Here is a 12996-nt window from a genome sequence, read left to right as displayed (position 1 = left end):
TCCTCCCACCAGCTACGGTGAACTGCAAATGTGCCAAGTACCACACATCATGCTGGTCACTGTACAGGGTCTCACAGTAAACTCAGAGTGCCCCACTACAGAAGGGACAGCACACACACACACACACACACACACACACACAGTTATTGTTCAGTCACTAAGTCAAGGCTGACTCTTTGTGGCCTCATAGACTGCAGCACGCCAGGCTCCTCTGTCCTCCACTATCTCCCAGAATTTGCTCAGATTCATGTCCATTGAGTCGGTGATGCCATCCAACAAGCTTATCTTCTGTCAACCCTTCTCCTCCTGCCTTCAATCTTTCCCAGCATCGGGGTCTTTTCCGAGTCAGTTCTTCGCATCATGTGGCCAAAGTATTAGAGCTTCAGCTTGAGCATCAGTCCTTCGAATGAATATTCAGGGTTGATTTCCCTTAGGATTGGCTGGTTTGATCTCCTTGGTGTTCAAGAGACTCTGAAGAGTCTTTTCCAGCCCCACGGTTCAAAAGCATCAATTCATCGGCACTCAGCCTTCTTTGCTTCCCTTGTGGCTTAGCTGGTAACGAATCAGCCTGAAATGCAGGAGACCTGGGTTGCATCCCTGGGTTGGGAAGATCCCCTGGAGAAGGGAAAAGTTACTCACTCCAGCATTCTGGCCTGGAGAATTCCATGGACTGTATAGTCCATGAGGTTGCAGAGAATCGGACACAACTGAGCAACTTCCGCTTCACTTCAGTGCTCTTTATGGTCCAGCTCTCACATCCGTATCTGACTACTGGGAAAACCGTAGCTTGGACTATATGGACATTTTTAGGCAAAGTGATGTCTCTGCTTTTTAACCCACTGTCTAGGTTTGTCATAGCTTTCCTTCCAAGGAGCAAACATCTTTTAATTTCATGGCTGCAATCAACATCCACAGTGATTTTGCAGCCCAAGAAAAGAGTATCTGTCACTGCTTCCACTGTTCCCCTTTTATTTGCCATAAACTGGCAAATACACACACACACACACACACACACACACACACACATAAGCTGAAGAGTTGATTCATTAGAAAAGATCCTAATACTGGGAAAGATTGAAGACAGGAGGAGAAGGGGATGACAGAGGATGAGATGGTTGGATGGCATCACCAACTCATGGACATGAGTTTGAGCAAACTCTGGGACACAATGGAGGACAGGGAAGCCTGGTGTGCTGCAGTCCAGGGGGTCGCAAAGAGTCAGACACAACTGAGCAACTGAACTGAGCTAAAACTCTGCCCCAGTTAAACTCTCCATCCCCCTCCCCTGGTCCCCAGAGGCCACCACAATGCTGTCTGTCTCTCTGACTCTGAAGACCCTACTACTTCACAGGAGTAGAGTTCTTTTGCACTTGACCTTTTGTGACCTGCTTATTTCATTTTGCATAATGTCCTTGGGGTTCATTCATGTTGCAACCAGTGCTGGAGTTTCCTTTCTTTGAAGACTGAATAATATTCCATTGTATGGATGGATCACATTCTGCTCCTGCAGTCACCCACCTGTGGACACCTGCGCTGCTTCCAGCCCTTGGCCATTGTGAATAGTGCTGCTCCCTGTTTCATTATTTGGTGTAGATATTCAGAAATGGAATTGCAGGATATGATAATTCTATCTTTTAACTTTTTGAGGAAATACCATAATATTTTTAATAGTGTCTGCACCATTTTACATTCTCATCTGTAACACACAACGGCCCCAATTTCTCCACATTTTAGCCAACACTTGTTAGTTTGTTCTAGCCCTCCTAATGGGTATGAAGCGGTATCTCATTGTAGTTTTGATGTGCATTTTCCCTAGTGATTAGTGGTGTTGAGCATCTTCTCGTGACCTTTTGTATATTATCCTCCGAGAAATGTCTCTTCCAGTCCTTTGTTCTTTTTTTAATCCAGTTGTCTGAGTTGTAGGAGCTCTTATGTATTCTGGATATTAACTCCTTTTCAAATATATAATTCGCGAATATTTACTCCATTTTGTGGGTTGCCTTTCACTGTGCTAACAACATCTTTTTGCAGAAGTTTTACATTTTTATACAGTTCACTTTACCTAATTTTTCTTTTATTGACTGTGTTTCTGGCATCATTTGCAAGAATCCAATGTCATGAAGCTTTCTCCTGTTTTACTCTGTTGTTGTATACAGTACATTAGAATAATGAATACTTCAAACTATCACATTTTAGATACTTTGTAAAGTCTTAAATTGTAAGATACACGAATTTAAATATACTAGGTGAATAACAGGAGGGGTTTAGTGTGCATCTTGTGGTTGGAACCCAAATGGCCAATGTTCGCTAGTGTGCTACAGTGAATGGCGTTCTAAATATCCCAATTGTATTAAATGAAAAAAGAATCATGACACTTGTTAAAGAATAAGGCAGCCTTAATGCAGGGGATCACTGGGACAGGTATAGGGACTACTGAAATGGAATTTTGTGAATGCAGAGAGTGGGCTCAACTCTAAATACAAGGGAAAGGGGAAATTTACAGCCAAGGAGCATGGTAGGGAGAGTGGGGTCCATGGACGGAAAGTTTCCAAGAGGAAACATCCTGTATAAGGGGAGGTTCTGGCTAAGTCAACCTAGCAGGATTCTTGCTGAACGCAGACCACCTCCGTCAGACGTCTCCTGGGGGATGGTGGAGGATGAGGAGACACACCACAGATCAAGGGCGAGGGCTTCCAGCTAAGTGACTCCGCAGAATTTGTGCCGGAATTGGAAAACTCAGGGGTGAACCTGGGAGCCTGAAGGTCACAGCCTAGTTGATAAGAGGATTCAGAGACCCTGACTAGAATTCGGTCAAGGAGACCACCTGTTCCTTCCTCAGGAACTAAGCTTTTGTGCCCCTACAATATTTGGATCAAGCATCTGAAAAAGCAGCCCTAGGTGCAAAGAGCAGTGAAACTGAAATGGACGACGAAGCAGGTCCTTGACTCAACTGCAAGACACACACAAAGCTCTTAAAGTAGAGGTAGTAATACAGGTCTACAGTAGTACTTCATTTTCAATTCTGAAATGCAAAACATTCTAAGACTTACAAGTTTTCCCCTAAGTGAAAGTGAGGTGAAAGTCGCTTAGTTCTGTCTGACTCCTTGCAACCCCATGGACTATACAGTACATGGAATTCTCCATACTAGAATACTGGATTCGGTAGCCTTTCCCTTCTCCAGGGGATCTTCCCAACCCAGGGATCAAACCCAGGTCTCCCGCATTGCAGGCAGATTCTTTACCAGCTGAGCCACCAGGGAAGCCCTAAGTTTGGAGCAAACTCATTTTAACTGAGACAGAGACTATTCATAGCCTTCATATATCCCATTTCTGGGTAATATTTGTGATTCTTCACACATTTTTGCTACAGAAATACTGTCTTTGATCAAATGTGGTTCCAGACCCCACTGAAGGCTTCTTGTAGTATATATACCGCCCTTTCAAACAGAACCCAAAAAATTTTGAATTCCAAAACCACATCTGGCCCCAAGGTCCCCACACTCATATTACCGAGCTCCGACTGACATTTCTTGGTCTTCCTTTACCGTGTGCAATGCAATGATCTGATATATGTCTATACTGCAACATTGTTGCCAGAATATGGTATGTTAACACATCCAGCACCTCACATGGTTACATTTTATGTATGTGTGGTGTGAGACGTTTTAAAACCTCCTCTTAAGCATCTTTCAAACATATAGTACAGCACTGTTAACTATATAATCACCATGTTGTGTATTACAAGCCCAGAGCTTAATTACCTTGTCACTGGAAGGTCCCAAGGGTTTTTGATACAGGATTAACTAGTAGTCCCAGAAATATTACCAGTAGTATCAAGTACTTAGTTTGTGTCAGTCATTGTTCTAAGTACTTTATGTAAGTACCTCATTTAATCCTCCCAACACCATGTGAAAGTGTTAGTGGCTCAGTTGTGCCCAACTCTTTGCGACTTCACGGACTGCAGTCCACCAGGCTTCTCTGCCCATGAGATTTTCCAGGCAAGGATACTGGAATGGTTTGCCATTTCCTTCTCCAAGGGATCATCCCAACCAACCCAGGGATCAAACCTGGGTCTCCTGCACTGCAGGCAGATCCTTTACCGACTAAGCTACCAGAGAAGCCCATCCTCTTTTATAAATGAGAAAACTGAGGTAATTAGCTATTTAATCTGCTGAATATCATGTAGCAAGTAGCCCAGCTGAGTAGGGCTTCATGCATTTCAGCACAATGGATACAGATAGGTCTTTGTAACAAAACAGCGTCCAAATGCAGAATAGTAAACTTACAGTGACTCAAATATCAAAGAGGAGACAAGAAATCTGAAGACTGGTGGGCTGCTGGTTTTGGTTGGTTCAGAAGCTGCTTTTGAACTATTAAGAAAGCTGAGCACTGAAGAATTGATGCTTTTGAACTGTGGTGTTGGAGGAGACTCTTGAGACTCACCTGGACTGAAAGGAGATCCAACCAGTCCATCCTCAAGGAAATCAGTCCTGAATATTCATTGGAAGGACTGATATTGAAGCTGAAACTCCAATACTTTGGCCACCTGATGCGAAGAACTGACTCATTTGAAAAGACCCTGATGCTGGGAAAGATTAGGGCAGGAGGAGTAGGGAACGAGAGAGGATGAGGTGGGTGGATGGCATCACCAACTCAATGGAAAAGAGTTTGAGTAAACTCTGGGAGTTGGTGATGGACAGGGAGGCCTGGTGTGCTGCAGTCCACGGGGTCGCAAAGAGTTGGACACGACTGAGCAACTGAACAGCTTTCTTTATAGTCCAACTCTCACATCCATACATGACAACTGGAAAAACCACAGTTTTGAATGGACAGACCTTTGTTGGCAAAGTAATGTCTCTGTTTTATAATATGCTGTCTAGGTCGGTCATAACTTTTCTTCCAAGGACCAAGTGTCTTTTAATTTTATAGCTGCAGTCACCATCTGCAGTGATTTTGGAGCCCAAAGAAATAAAGTCTGTCACGGTTTCCATCGTTTCTGCATCTATTTGCCATGAAGTGATGGGACCAGATGCCATGATCTTTGTTTTCTGAATGTTGAGTTTTAAGCCAGGTTTTCATTCTCCTCTTTTACTTTCATCAAGAGCCTCTTTAGTTCTTTGCTTTCTGCCATAAGGGTGGTGTCATCTGTGTATCTGAGGTTATTGATATTTCTCCCGGCAATCTTGATTCCAGCTTGTGCTTCTCCCAGCCCAGCATTTCTCATGATGTACTCTGCATATAAGTTAAATAAGCAGGGGGACAATATACAGCCTTGACGTATTCCTTTCCCGATTTGGAACCAGTCTGTTGTTCCATGTCCAGGTCTAACTGTTACTTCCTGACCTGCACACAGATTTCTCAAGAGGCAGGTCAGGTGGTCTGGTATTCCCATCTCTTTCAGAATTTTCCACAGTTCATTGTGACCCACACAGTCAAAGGCTTTGACACAGTCAATAAAGCAGATGCTTTTCTGGAACTCTCTTGCTTTTTCGATGATCCAATGGATGCTGGCAATTTGATCTCTGATTTCTCTTCCTTTTCTAAATCCAGCTTGAATATCTGGAAGTTCATGGTTCATGTACTGTTGAAGCCTGGCTTGGAGAATTTTGAGCATTACTTTGCTAGCATGTGAGATGAGTACAATTGTGCAGTAGTTTGAGCATTCTTTGGTATAGTCTTTCTTTGGGATTGGAATGAAAACTGACATTTTCCAGTCCTGTGGCCACTGCTGAGTTTTCCAAATTTGCTGGCATATTAAGTGCAGGACTTTCACAGCATCATCTTTTAGGATTTGAAATAGCTCAACTGGAATTCCATCATCTCCACTAGCTTTGTTCGCAGTGATGCTTTCTAAGGCTTACTTGACTTCACCTTCCAGGATGTCTGGCTCTAGGCGAGTGATCACACCATTGTGATTATCTGGGTCATGAAGATCTTTTTTGTGTAGTTCTTCTGTGTATTCTTGCCACCTCTTCTTAATTTCTTCTGCTTCTATTAGGTCCATACTTTTCTGTCCTTTATGTGCCCAACTTTGCATGAAATGTTCCCTTGGTATCTCTAATTTTCTTGAAGAGATCTCTGGTCTTTCCCAGTCTATTATTTTCCTCTATTTCTTTGCACTGATCACTGAAGAAGGCTTTCTTCTCTCTCCTTGCTATTCTTTGGAACTTTGCATTCAAATGGGTATAGCTTTCCTTTTCTCCTTTGCCTTTCGCTTCTCTTCTTTTCACAGCTATTTGTAAAGCCTCCTCAGAAAACCATTTTGCCTTTTTGCATGTCTTTTTCTTGGGGATGTTCTTGATCCCTGCCTCCTATATAATGTCACGAACCTCCGTCTACAGTTTTTCAGGCACTCTATCAGATCTAATCCCTTGAATCTATTTCTCACTTCCACTGTATAACCGTAAGGGATTTGGTTTAGGTCATATCTGAATGGTCTAGCGGTTTTCCCTACTTTCTTCAATCTAAGTCTGAATTTGGCAATAAGGAGTTCATGACCCGTGCCACACTCAGCTCCCGGTCCTTACAAGCTGATTAAGTTCTGGGCTTGTAATATACAGCATGGTGATTACAGTTAACACTGCTGTCGTGTGTATTTGGAAGATGCTTAAAAGTAGGTTCTAAACCATTTCGCACCACACACACACACACACACAATGTAACTATGTGAGGTGTTGGATATGTTAACTGTACCTCATTGTAGTGATCATTTTGTAGTATATACGTATATTAAGATCATTTCATTGTACACAGTAAACAGAACGACTGTGGGGACCTTGGGGCACATCCTTCTTTAAACAGTAAAGAACATCTGTCCCAGAGACAGCCGTGCCCCAACAGACCCATCAGCCCATAACGCTCAAAGGATTAGCTTATACCAACTTTAATTAAGCAGAAAGGACCTCGGGCTCCATGCTTTGGTGCAGAACGGAGCGGGGGCGCCGCGGTGGGGTGCACGGTCCAGCCTGGACAGACTGGCGGACTCCTGAGCCTCGGACCCCTGAGAAGAGGGCGGCGCAGCTCGGCACCGGGCTGGGTCGGGGAGCGACGCCCAGGGTTCCGGGGGTTGGGCGGCACACGACCCGAATCCCACACCGCACGACGGCCGCTGGCAGCACGACCTCGCTTGCCCCTTCCGCACAGCGCGAGGGCCCGCGCAGCTCAGAACTGCGACTTCAGCGAAACGGGGGTGTTCCCAGCGCCTCTGGATGAGAAGCCACAGTGCACCACGCAATGCCAGGCTGGAGGATACCACGCGCCGGAGCGTGGCTCCCGCCCGGAAGCGACGAGGACTCCCAAGGACTGCAACTCCCAGAGACGCCAGCGCTCCTCCCCTCTGATAGGCCCGCTGTGCCACCTATCAGCCAACCAGCGACGGCAGACAGGGCTCAGCGACCAATCACAAGAGGGGAGGCGGGCGCTCCCCCAGCCGACCGCAGGTCCCAAGTCGAATCGGGGCGAAACCCTAAACAGGAGGTTCTCTGGAGCCCCAAGGCCGACACAGTGACCGGAGAAGTGACAGAATCAACGACCTAGGGAAGTGACAGTCGCTAGAGAAGTGACAGAACCAACGACCTAGGGAGGAAATCCCCTCATGTCCTCAAGGTTCTGGTCTCCGCTACTCCAGCCTGTCGCCGCGCTAGCCAGAGCTCGCGAGTTCCTGGCGGCGCCCCGCCCCCAGCTCTTTATTGGCTCCCTTGGGGCACGTGAGCGCAGGGGGCGTGGCCTCGGCAGCCCGGGCTGGGCCGGGAGGGCGGCACCTTGCCGCTAGCGGGGGCTAAGAGGCCCAGCCGCCTGGGGCCTGGGGTCGCATGGACACCCTGGCGCTGGGCCGATGGCGACGGCGGAGGCCCGAAGATCTGCAGGTCCCGGGGGACGCGGTGAGTCCCCCGGGGCCCGGGCCTTACTAAGGGGAAGGCGGCAACGGTGGGCAAACGCCCACCGGGTTTGGCGACTCCTGGCGCCTGAGGCGGGAGGAGGCCGGGCCCAGGCGGGCGGCGCGCGCTCGCTTGGTCGGTGCGTAGTGGGCGCGGCCTGGGTGAGGCGGACCGCCCCTCAGACCGCGCCTGCGCAGAGATGCGGGCCCGGGCGCGCGGTGTGCGCCGGCTTGGGCGGAGCACAGTGGGCGGGGCCTGGGTGGGGCGCGTCGCCCCCTCAGATGCGCCTGCGCAGAGTTGCGGGCCCGGGAACTTCGGGGTCCTGGAAACCCGGCGGTGGTCGTGTGTGTTCAGGGCTGCTGCGGAGGCCTCGGAGGTTCCGCGTCCAAAGTCAAGGGCCCTCCCGTCTTCTGCGCGCAGCTGTTCCTGAGTCAAACCACCACCTGCAGGCGCTGGGCTGGATGTGGTGTGGGTGCCAGGCCAGCAGACACTCCAGTCGTTTGCTGCTAGAGAGCAGGGTGAAAAGTGATGGGTAATGGGAGGGTCCCTAATCAAGCTCGGGGTGTGTTGGTCGTCGAGTCTATGAGAGGCTTGAAGGGAAAATTAGTGTGGGCTGGAAGTGAGTAGGCCTTCAGGGGACCGACAGAAGCCTTGTGGGATTGGGAGAAGGAGGGCAGAGCCTCTTGCCCAGCACCTCTGCCTGCGAGTCGCCGGTTCTCATTTCATCTTGTTTACTTCATGGATCCCTCTAAGAGCAGCAGCCATCTGCCGCCGTACCGAGCAACAGAATTATTTATCTGCTTCTTCGACTCCCGGCTCCATAAGCATGGCGTGTGCCTTCCCAGTTAGTGCAGGCAACCTTTTTCTCCAGTGTTTTGCACAGCCTATCAGGATTGAGGAGTTTCTTCCCTGAAGCCTCTTTTCTCGCTGCCCGCTGCCTGACCATGAGCTAGTGTCACTTATATTCTTGATGCAGCACCCCTCTCCCTGGTGCCACCTCATAGGGCATAGGCTAAGCTTCTGTAACAGGGAGACTTCAGACCACCCCGGCTCAAACCCGAGGGAAGTTTAGTTCTGTGCATAGCAGTATGGAGGTGAGCCCAGGGCAGTGGAACAGTTCAGTCCAGTTCAGTCGCTCAGTCGTGTCCGACTGTTTGCGACTCCATGGACTGCAGCAGGCCAGGCCTCCCTGTCCATCACCAACTCCCGGAGTTTACTCAAACTCATATCCATCAAGTTGCTGATGCCATCCAACGATCTCATCTTTGCTGTCGTCCCCTTCTCCTCCTGCCTACTAGTGGTACCCAGATCAGAGACATCCACACACCCAGTCTCATTCTGCCCGTGGCTTCAGCAGCCCCTTGTCCTCCAGACACGTGTGTGTTCAACCTCAGTTATGTCTGATTCTTTGCAACCCTGTGCATTGTGGCTCACCAGGCTCCTCTGTCCATGGGATTTCCCAGGCAAGAATACTGGAGTAGGTTGCCTGCTTCAGGGGATCTTCCTGACCCAGGGATTGAACCCACGTTTCCTGTGTCTCCTGCATTGGCTGGTGGATTCTTTACCACTGAGCCACCTGGGAAACCCCATCCTCCAGACAGTGGGAAGTAAATAGGAAAGTGACACGATCATCCTGACATTTCAAGGGGCACCCTTTCCACAGAGCAGCCTTGTGGGAAATGAAAGGGATGGTGGTCAGTTGGGAGGCACAGTGTATAGACGGTGAGAGGTGTCAGAGGCTCAGACTGGGGAGTGTAATGACAGCACACAGACGTGGCTCTGTATTTCGGAGGAAGAACTGGCAGATCTTGGGTAGGGTGGGTGTGGAAGGGAATGTGAAGGCAGGAGTCCAGATCATCCCCAGGGTTGTGACTTGAGCACCTGGGTGTGCAGTGGTGCTGACTGCAGGAGAGGATGTCTTGGAGACAGTTAGCTGAGATGTGGCAGATTCTGCCAGTCCTCAAGTGGCCACCATATGGCTTATCAGTTTCACAACAACCTGTTAGGATGCCCATATGACCAACGAGGAAACTGAGGTACAGAGAGATTAATCAACTAGCAAGTGGTGGCTGCTGCTACTGCTGCTAAGTCGCTTCAGTCATGTCCTACTCTGTGCGACCCCATAGATGGCAGCCCACCAGGCTCCCCCATCCCTGGGATTCTCCAGGCAAGAACTCTGGAGTGGGTTGCCGTGGCAGTAGGTCCTAAACCCTACCAGCACCCTCCAGAGCTTGTGTTCTTAACCACTGGGCTATACAGCTTCCTCCAGGGTGCTTGTGGAACTAAAACATGAGACTTCAAAACGAACTCCGAAGTTGGCCATAAACTGATGAAAGGTATGATGTGCTGGACTATCAGGGATGGGGAGGCGTAGGTCACTGTTGATCAGAGGAAACATGAAAGACTTAGTAGAAGAAACCTTGAGTGATCTTTCAAATTGGAGTTGGTGGGATGAAGTGCCCAGGCTGAGGCTCCAGCACTTCCAAACTGTTACCAGTCAGGGATGAGGGTGTGTAGTGCTGGGTATGTCCTGTCTTCTGACTTGATAAAGTTCTTGGTTGTGTTGTAGTGTCCTAGTTTTTGATCTGATAATCTGGATTGAGCTTCATAAAGTAGCCAAGTTCTTCCCTCCATTTTCCACTCTCATTCTCTCTCTCACACACACCCATTCAGAGGTTGGTTTCTCGGGAAGCATGAGTCCCTTCGTGCCTCTGTGACAGCCCAGTGGCTCTACACCCTGTGTGTTAAAACCAGCAGAAGAGATTAGGAGCTGCAGCCACCAGGACCATCTCTGGAATGAGGATTCTCATGAGCCAGGGTCAGGAGTCTCTCCTGTCCTCTGGGGAGTGTCCTGATCATGGTAAGGTTAGTGAATGTGGTAACAGTTAAATAGCAGTAATGCTTATCGTTTCTGTTGCATAGACTTTTTAAAAATTATTTTTCTGAGCATGTATTGTATACCAGCACTGTTCTAGGCTCTGGAAGAAGAGAAGTGGGGCCTTGCTTAGGTTGACTCCGTGACTGGGCATCCAGTGCCTGGCTCCTTGCAGTCCCTAACCACCACACTCACCACACCTTTCAGAATGGAAGTGTCAACCCAGACGCTCGAAAATTCATGTCTACGCCTCAGCCTTTTATCTCCCTGAAGACTGTTTTTCCAAAAAAGCTCTGTAAAGAGCAGGCTCTCTGGGCAGAGTACAGAGATTTCAGTAACGAGAACAAAAACTTACTGTTTGCCTACAGAGTTACCATTTCCAGTGCACTTCAGTCTTTTGAATATTCTTATTTCCATATTTTTGGTTTTCTTCCTGAAGGAATTCCTTCAACACACATTCCCTGGTGGCTCAGATCTGCCTGCAGTGCAGGAGACCTGAGTTTGATCCCTGTGTTGGGAAGTTCCCCTGGAGAAGAGAATGGCAACCCACTCCGGTATTCTTGCCTGGAGAATTCCCTGGATGTAGGAGCCTGGAAGGCTACAGTTAATGGGATTGCAGAGTCAGACGCAAGTGAGCGACTAACACTTTCAGAGTTCGTGTAGGTTCTGCACTGCAGCAGCAATGTCACTGCTGACTAAAGCCACTAACAGGTTAATGTTTTCAACACAGAGTTTAACTCGTCAGCCCTTACGTGGCTTTGTTTAGCTGTGCTGTGAGGGTTCTTCTGCAAGTCTGGAAGTGGTTAGGTGCACATTCTGTTGGCAGATGTGTTTTTCCTTCCGGGTGCACCTGTACACAGGTCATGCCTTCAGTCCCAGGGTGAGCACACTTGAGCTTTGCGGGAGGGCAGGTAACTGATTTGTGGTCTGGAATGTTTTTGATTCAGCTTTTGAAATTTAGACGTGAGTAAATTGTAAAATTCCTGCCATTTTCACCAATCCTTGATGTTATGAATAGCTGCCCCTAAATTAGAGGGCTGATGATATTTTAAATCTGCTTTTTCTGGGTAACTTATAGATCTACTTTTGCTAATGCTTGAAAAGTTGTCCAGTAAAGCTGGGTGTTCTTGTCAGCAAAACCACTCGGATGTATTGATGTCTCTAACTCCATCCAGGTAACGTTATGGGGTCTAACTTACAAACTGAGAAATTCAGAATTAAATTTGCTTGTTCCGCCCCATAGGACAAAGGTTTTCTTGCTCATCTGCTGAATGAGATCCCCACTATGAAAACCTAGTGAATAGTAGCTGATGGTGTGGATCCCTGACAAAACCATTTGGCTCTGCCTTTCGGTGGCTACTCTTTTCATTCTAAATAATTGCAACCCACTCCTCAAGGAACTATCTATTTCTCTCACCTGTTTTTTTTAGTTTAGAAGTTATCCATTGAGCTATTTTGTATTGTTTGGTCTACTCAGTTTAATTGTACTCAGCTATCAAAAGCAGAGTCATTACTTTGCCAACAAAGGTCCATCTAGTCAAGGCTGTGGTTTTTCCAGTGGTCATGTATGGATGTGAGAGTTGCACCATAAAGAAGGCTGAGCGCCAAAGAATTGATGCTTTTTGAACTGTCCTTTGGGAGAAGACTCTTGAGAGTTCCTTGGACTTCAAGGAGATTCAACCAGTCCATTCTAAAGGAAGTCAATCCTGAATATTCATTGGAAGGACTGATGCTGAAGCTGAAGCTCCAATACTTTGGCCACCTGATGATAGGAGTTGACTCATTGAAAAAGACCCTGATGCTGGAAAGATTGAAGGCAGGAAGAGAAGGGGACGACAGAGGATGAGATGGTTGGATGGCATCACTGACTCAATGGACTTGAGTTTGAGCAAGCTTCTAGATTTGGTGATGCATAGGGAAGCCTGGCGTGCTGCAGTCCATGGGATCGCAAAGAGTCGAACATGACTGAACGACTGAATGACAACGATCCTCCCATCTAGAAAAAGGAAATTTAAAAATCACTTCTTCATCTTCAGTTGTAACTCTAATCAGATATTCATGCTGCCGGCTACACACAGCCTTAATCATTTAGTTTTCAACGGGTTTCTTTGTACATAACTCAGAAGAGTCAAGATGAGGTTGGGTCAGTCAGGAGGCAGCTTTGGACGGTTTGGGCCCTTTTAGGCGTCTGCTGTGCACAGCAGGGCCCCATGGAGGATCAGGACCACACGGGGCACACCAGAG

At 47.9% G+C, this 12996-nt stretch overlaps 1 protein-coding gene across 3 annotated transcripts in view; it reads left to right on the top strand.

Moving 5' to 3' along the window:
- Window positions 1–7715: 7715 nt before the first annotated feature.
- C12H10orf143 (chromosome 12 C10orf143 homolog) overlaps window positions 7716–12996 on the top strand; it is a 30252-nt gene continuing 24971 nt past the window's right edge. The window contains exons 1-2 of one of the 3 annotated variants that reach the window (XM_088842439.1): window positions 7726–7880; window positions 10551–10742. In XM_088842439.1, the coding sequence (XP_088698565.1) occupies window positions 10674–10742 (69 nt within the window). In that variant the 5' untranslated portion in view covers window positions 7726–7880; window positions 10551–10673. Of the gene's footprint in view, window positions 7881–10550; window positions 10743–12996 lie in introns of all 3 variants that reach the window. The other 2 variants (XM_055424387.2, XM_055424386.2) reach the window with 2 other exon arrangements.

The sequence above is a fragment of the Moschus berezovskii genome, chromosome 12 (genome assembly GCF_049115385.1).
Source record: "Moschus berezovskii isolate FMDL1 chromosome 12, NW_MosBer_1.0, whole genome shotgun sequence".
In the NCBI taxonomy this organism is placed as follows: Eukaryota; Metazoa; Chordata; class Mammalia; order Artiodactyla; family Moschidae; genus Moschus; species Moschus berezovskii.
Note: the sequence above shows the minus strand (reverse complement) of the source record. Positions and strands in the feature narration are given on the sequence as shown.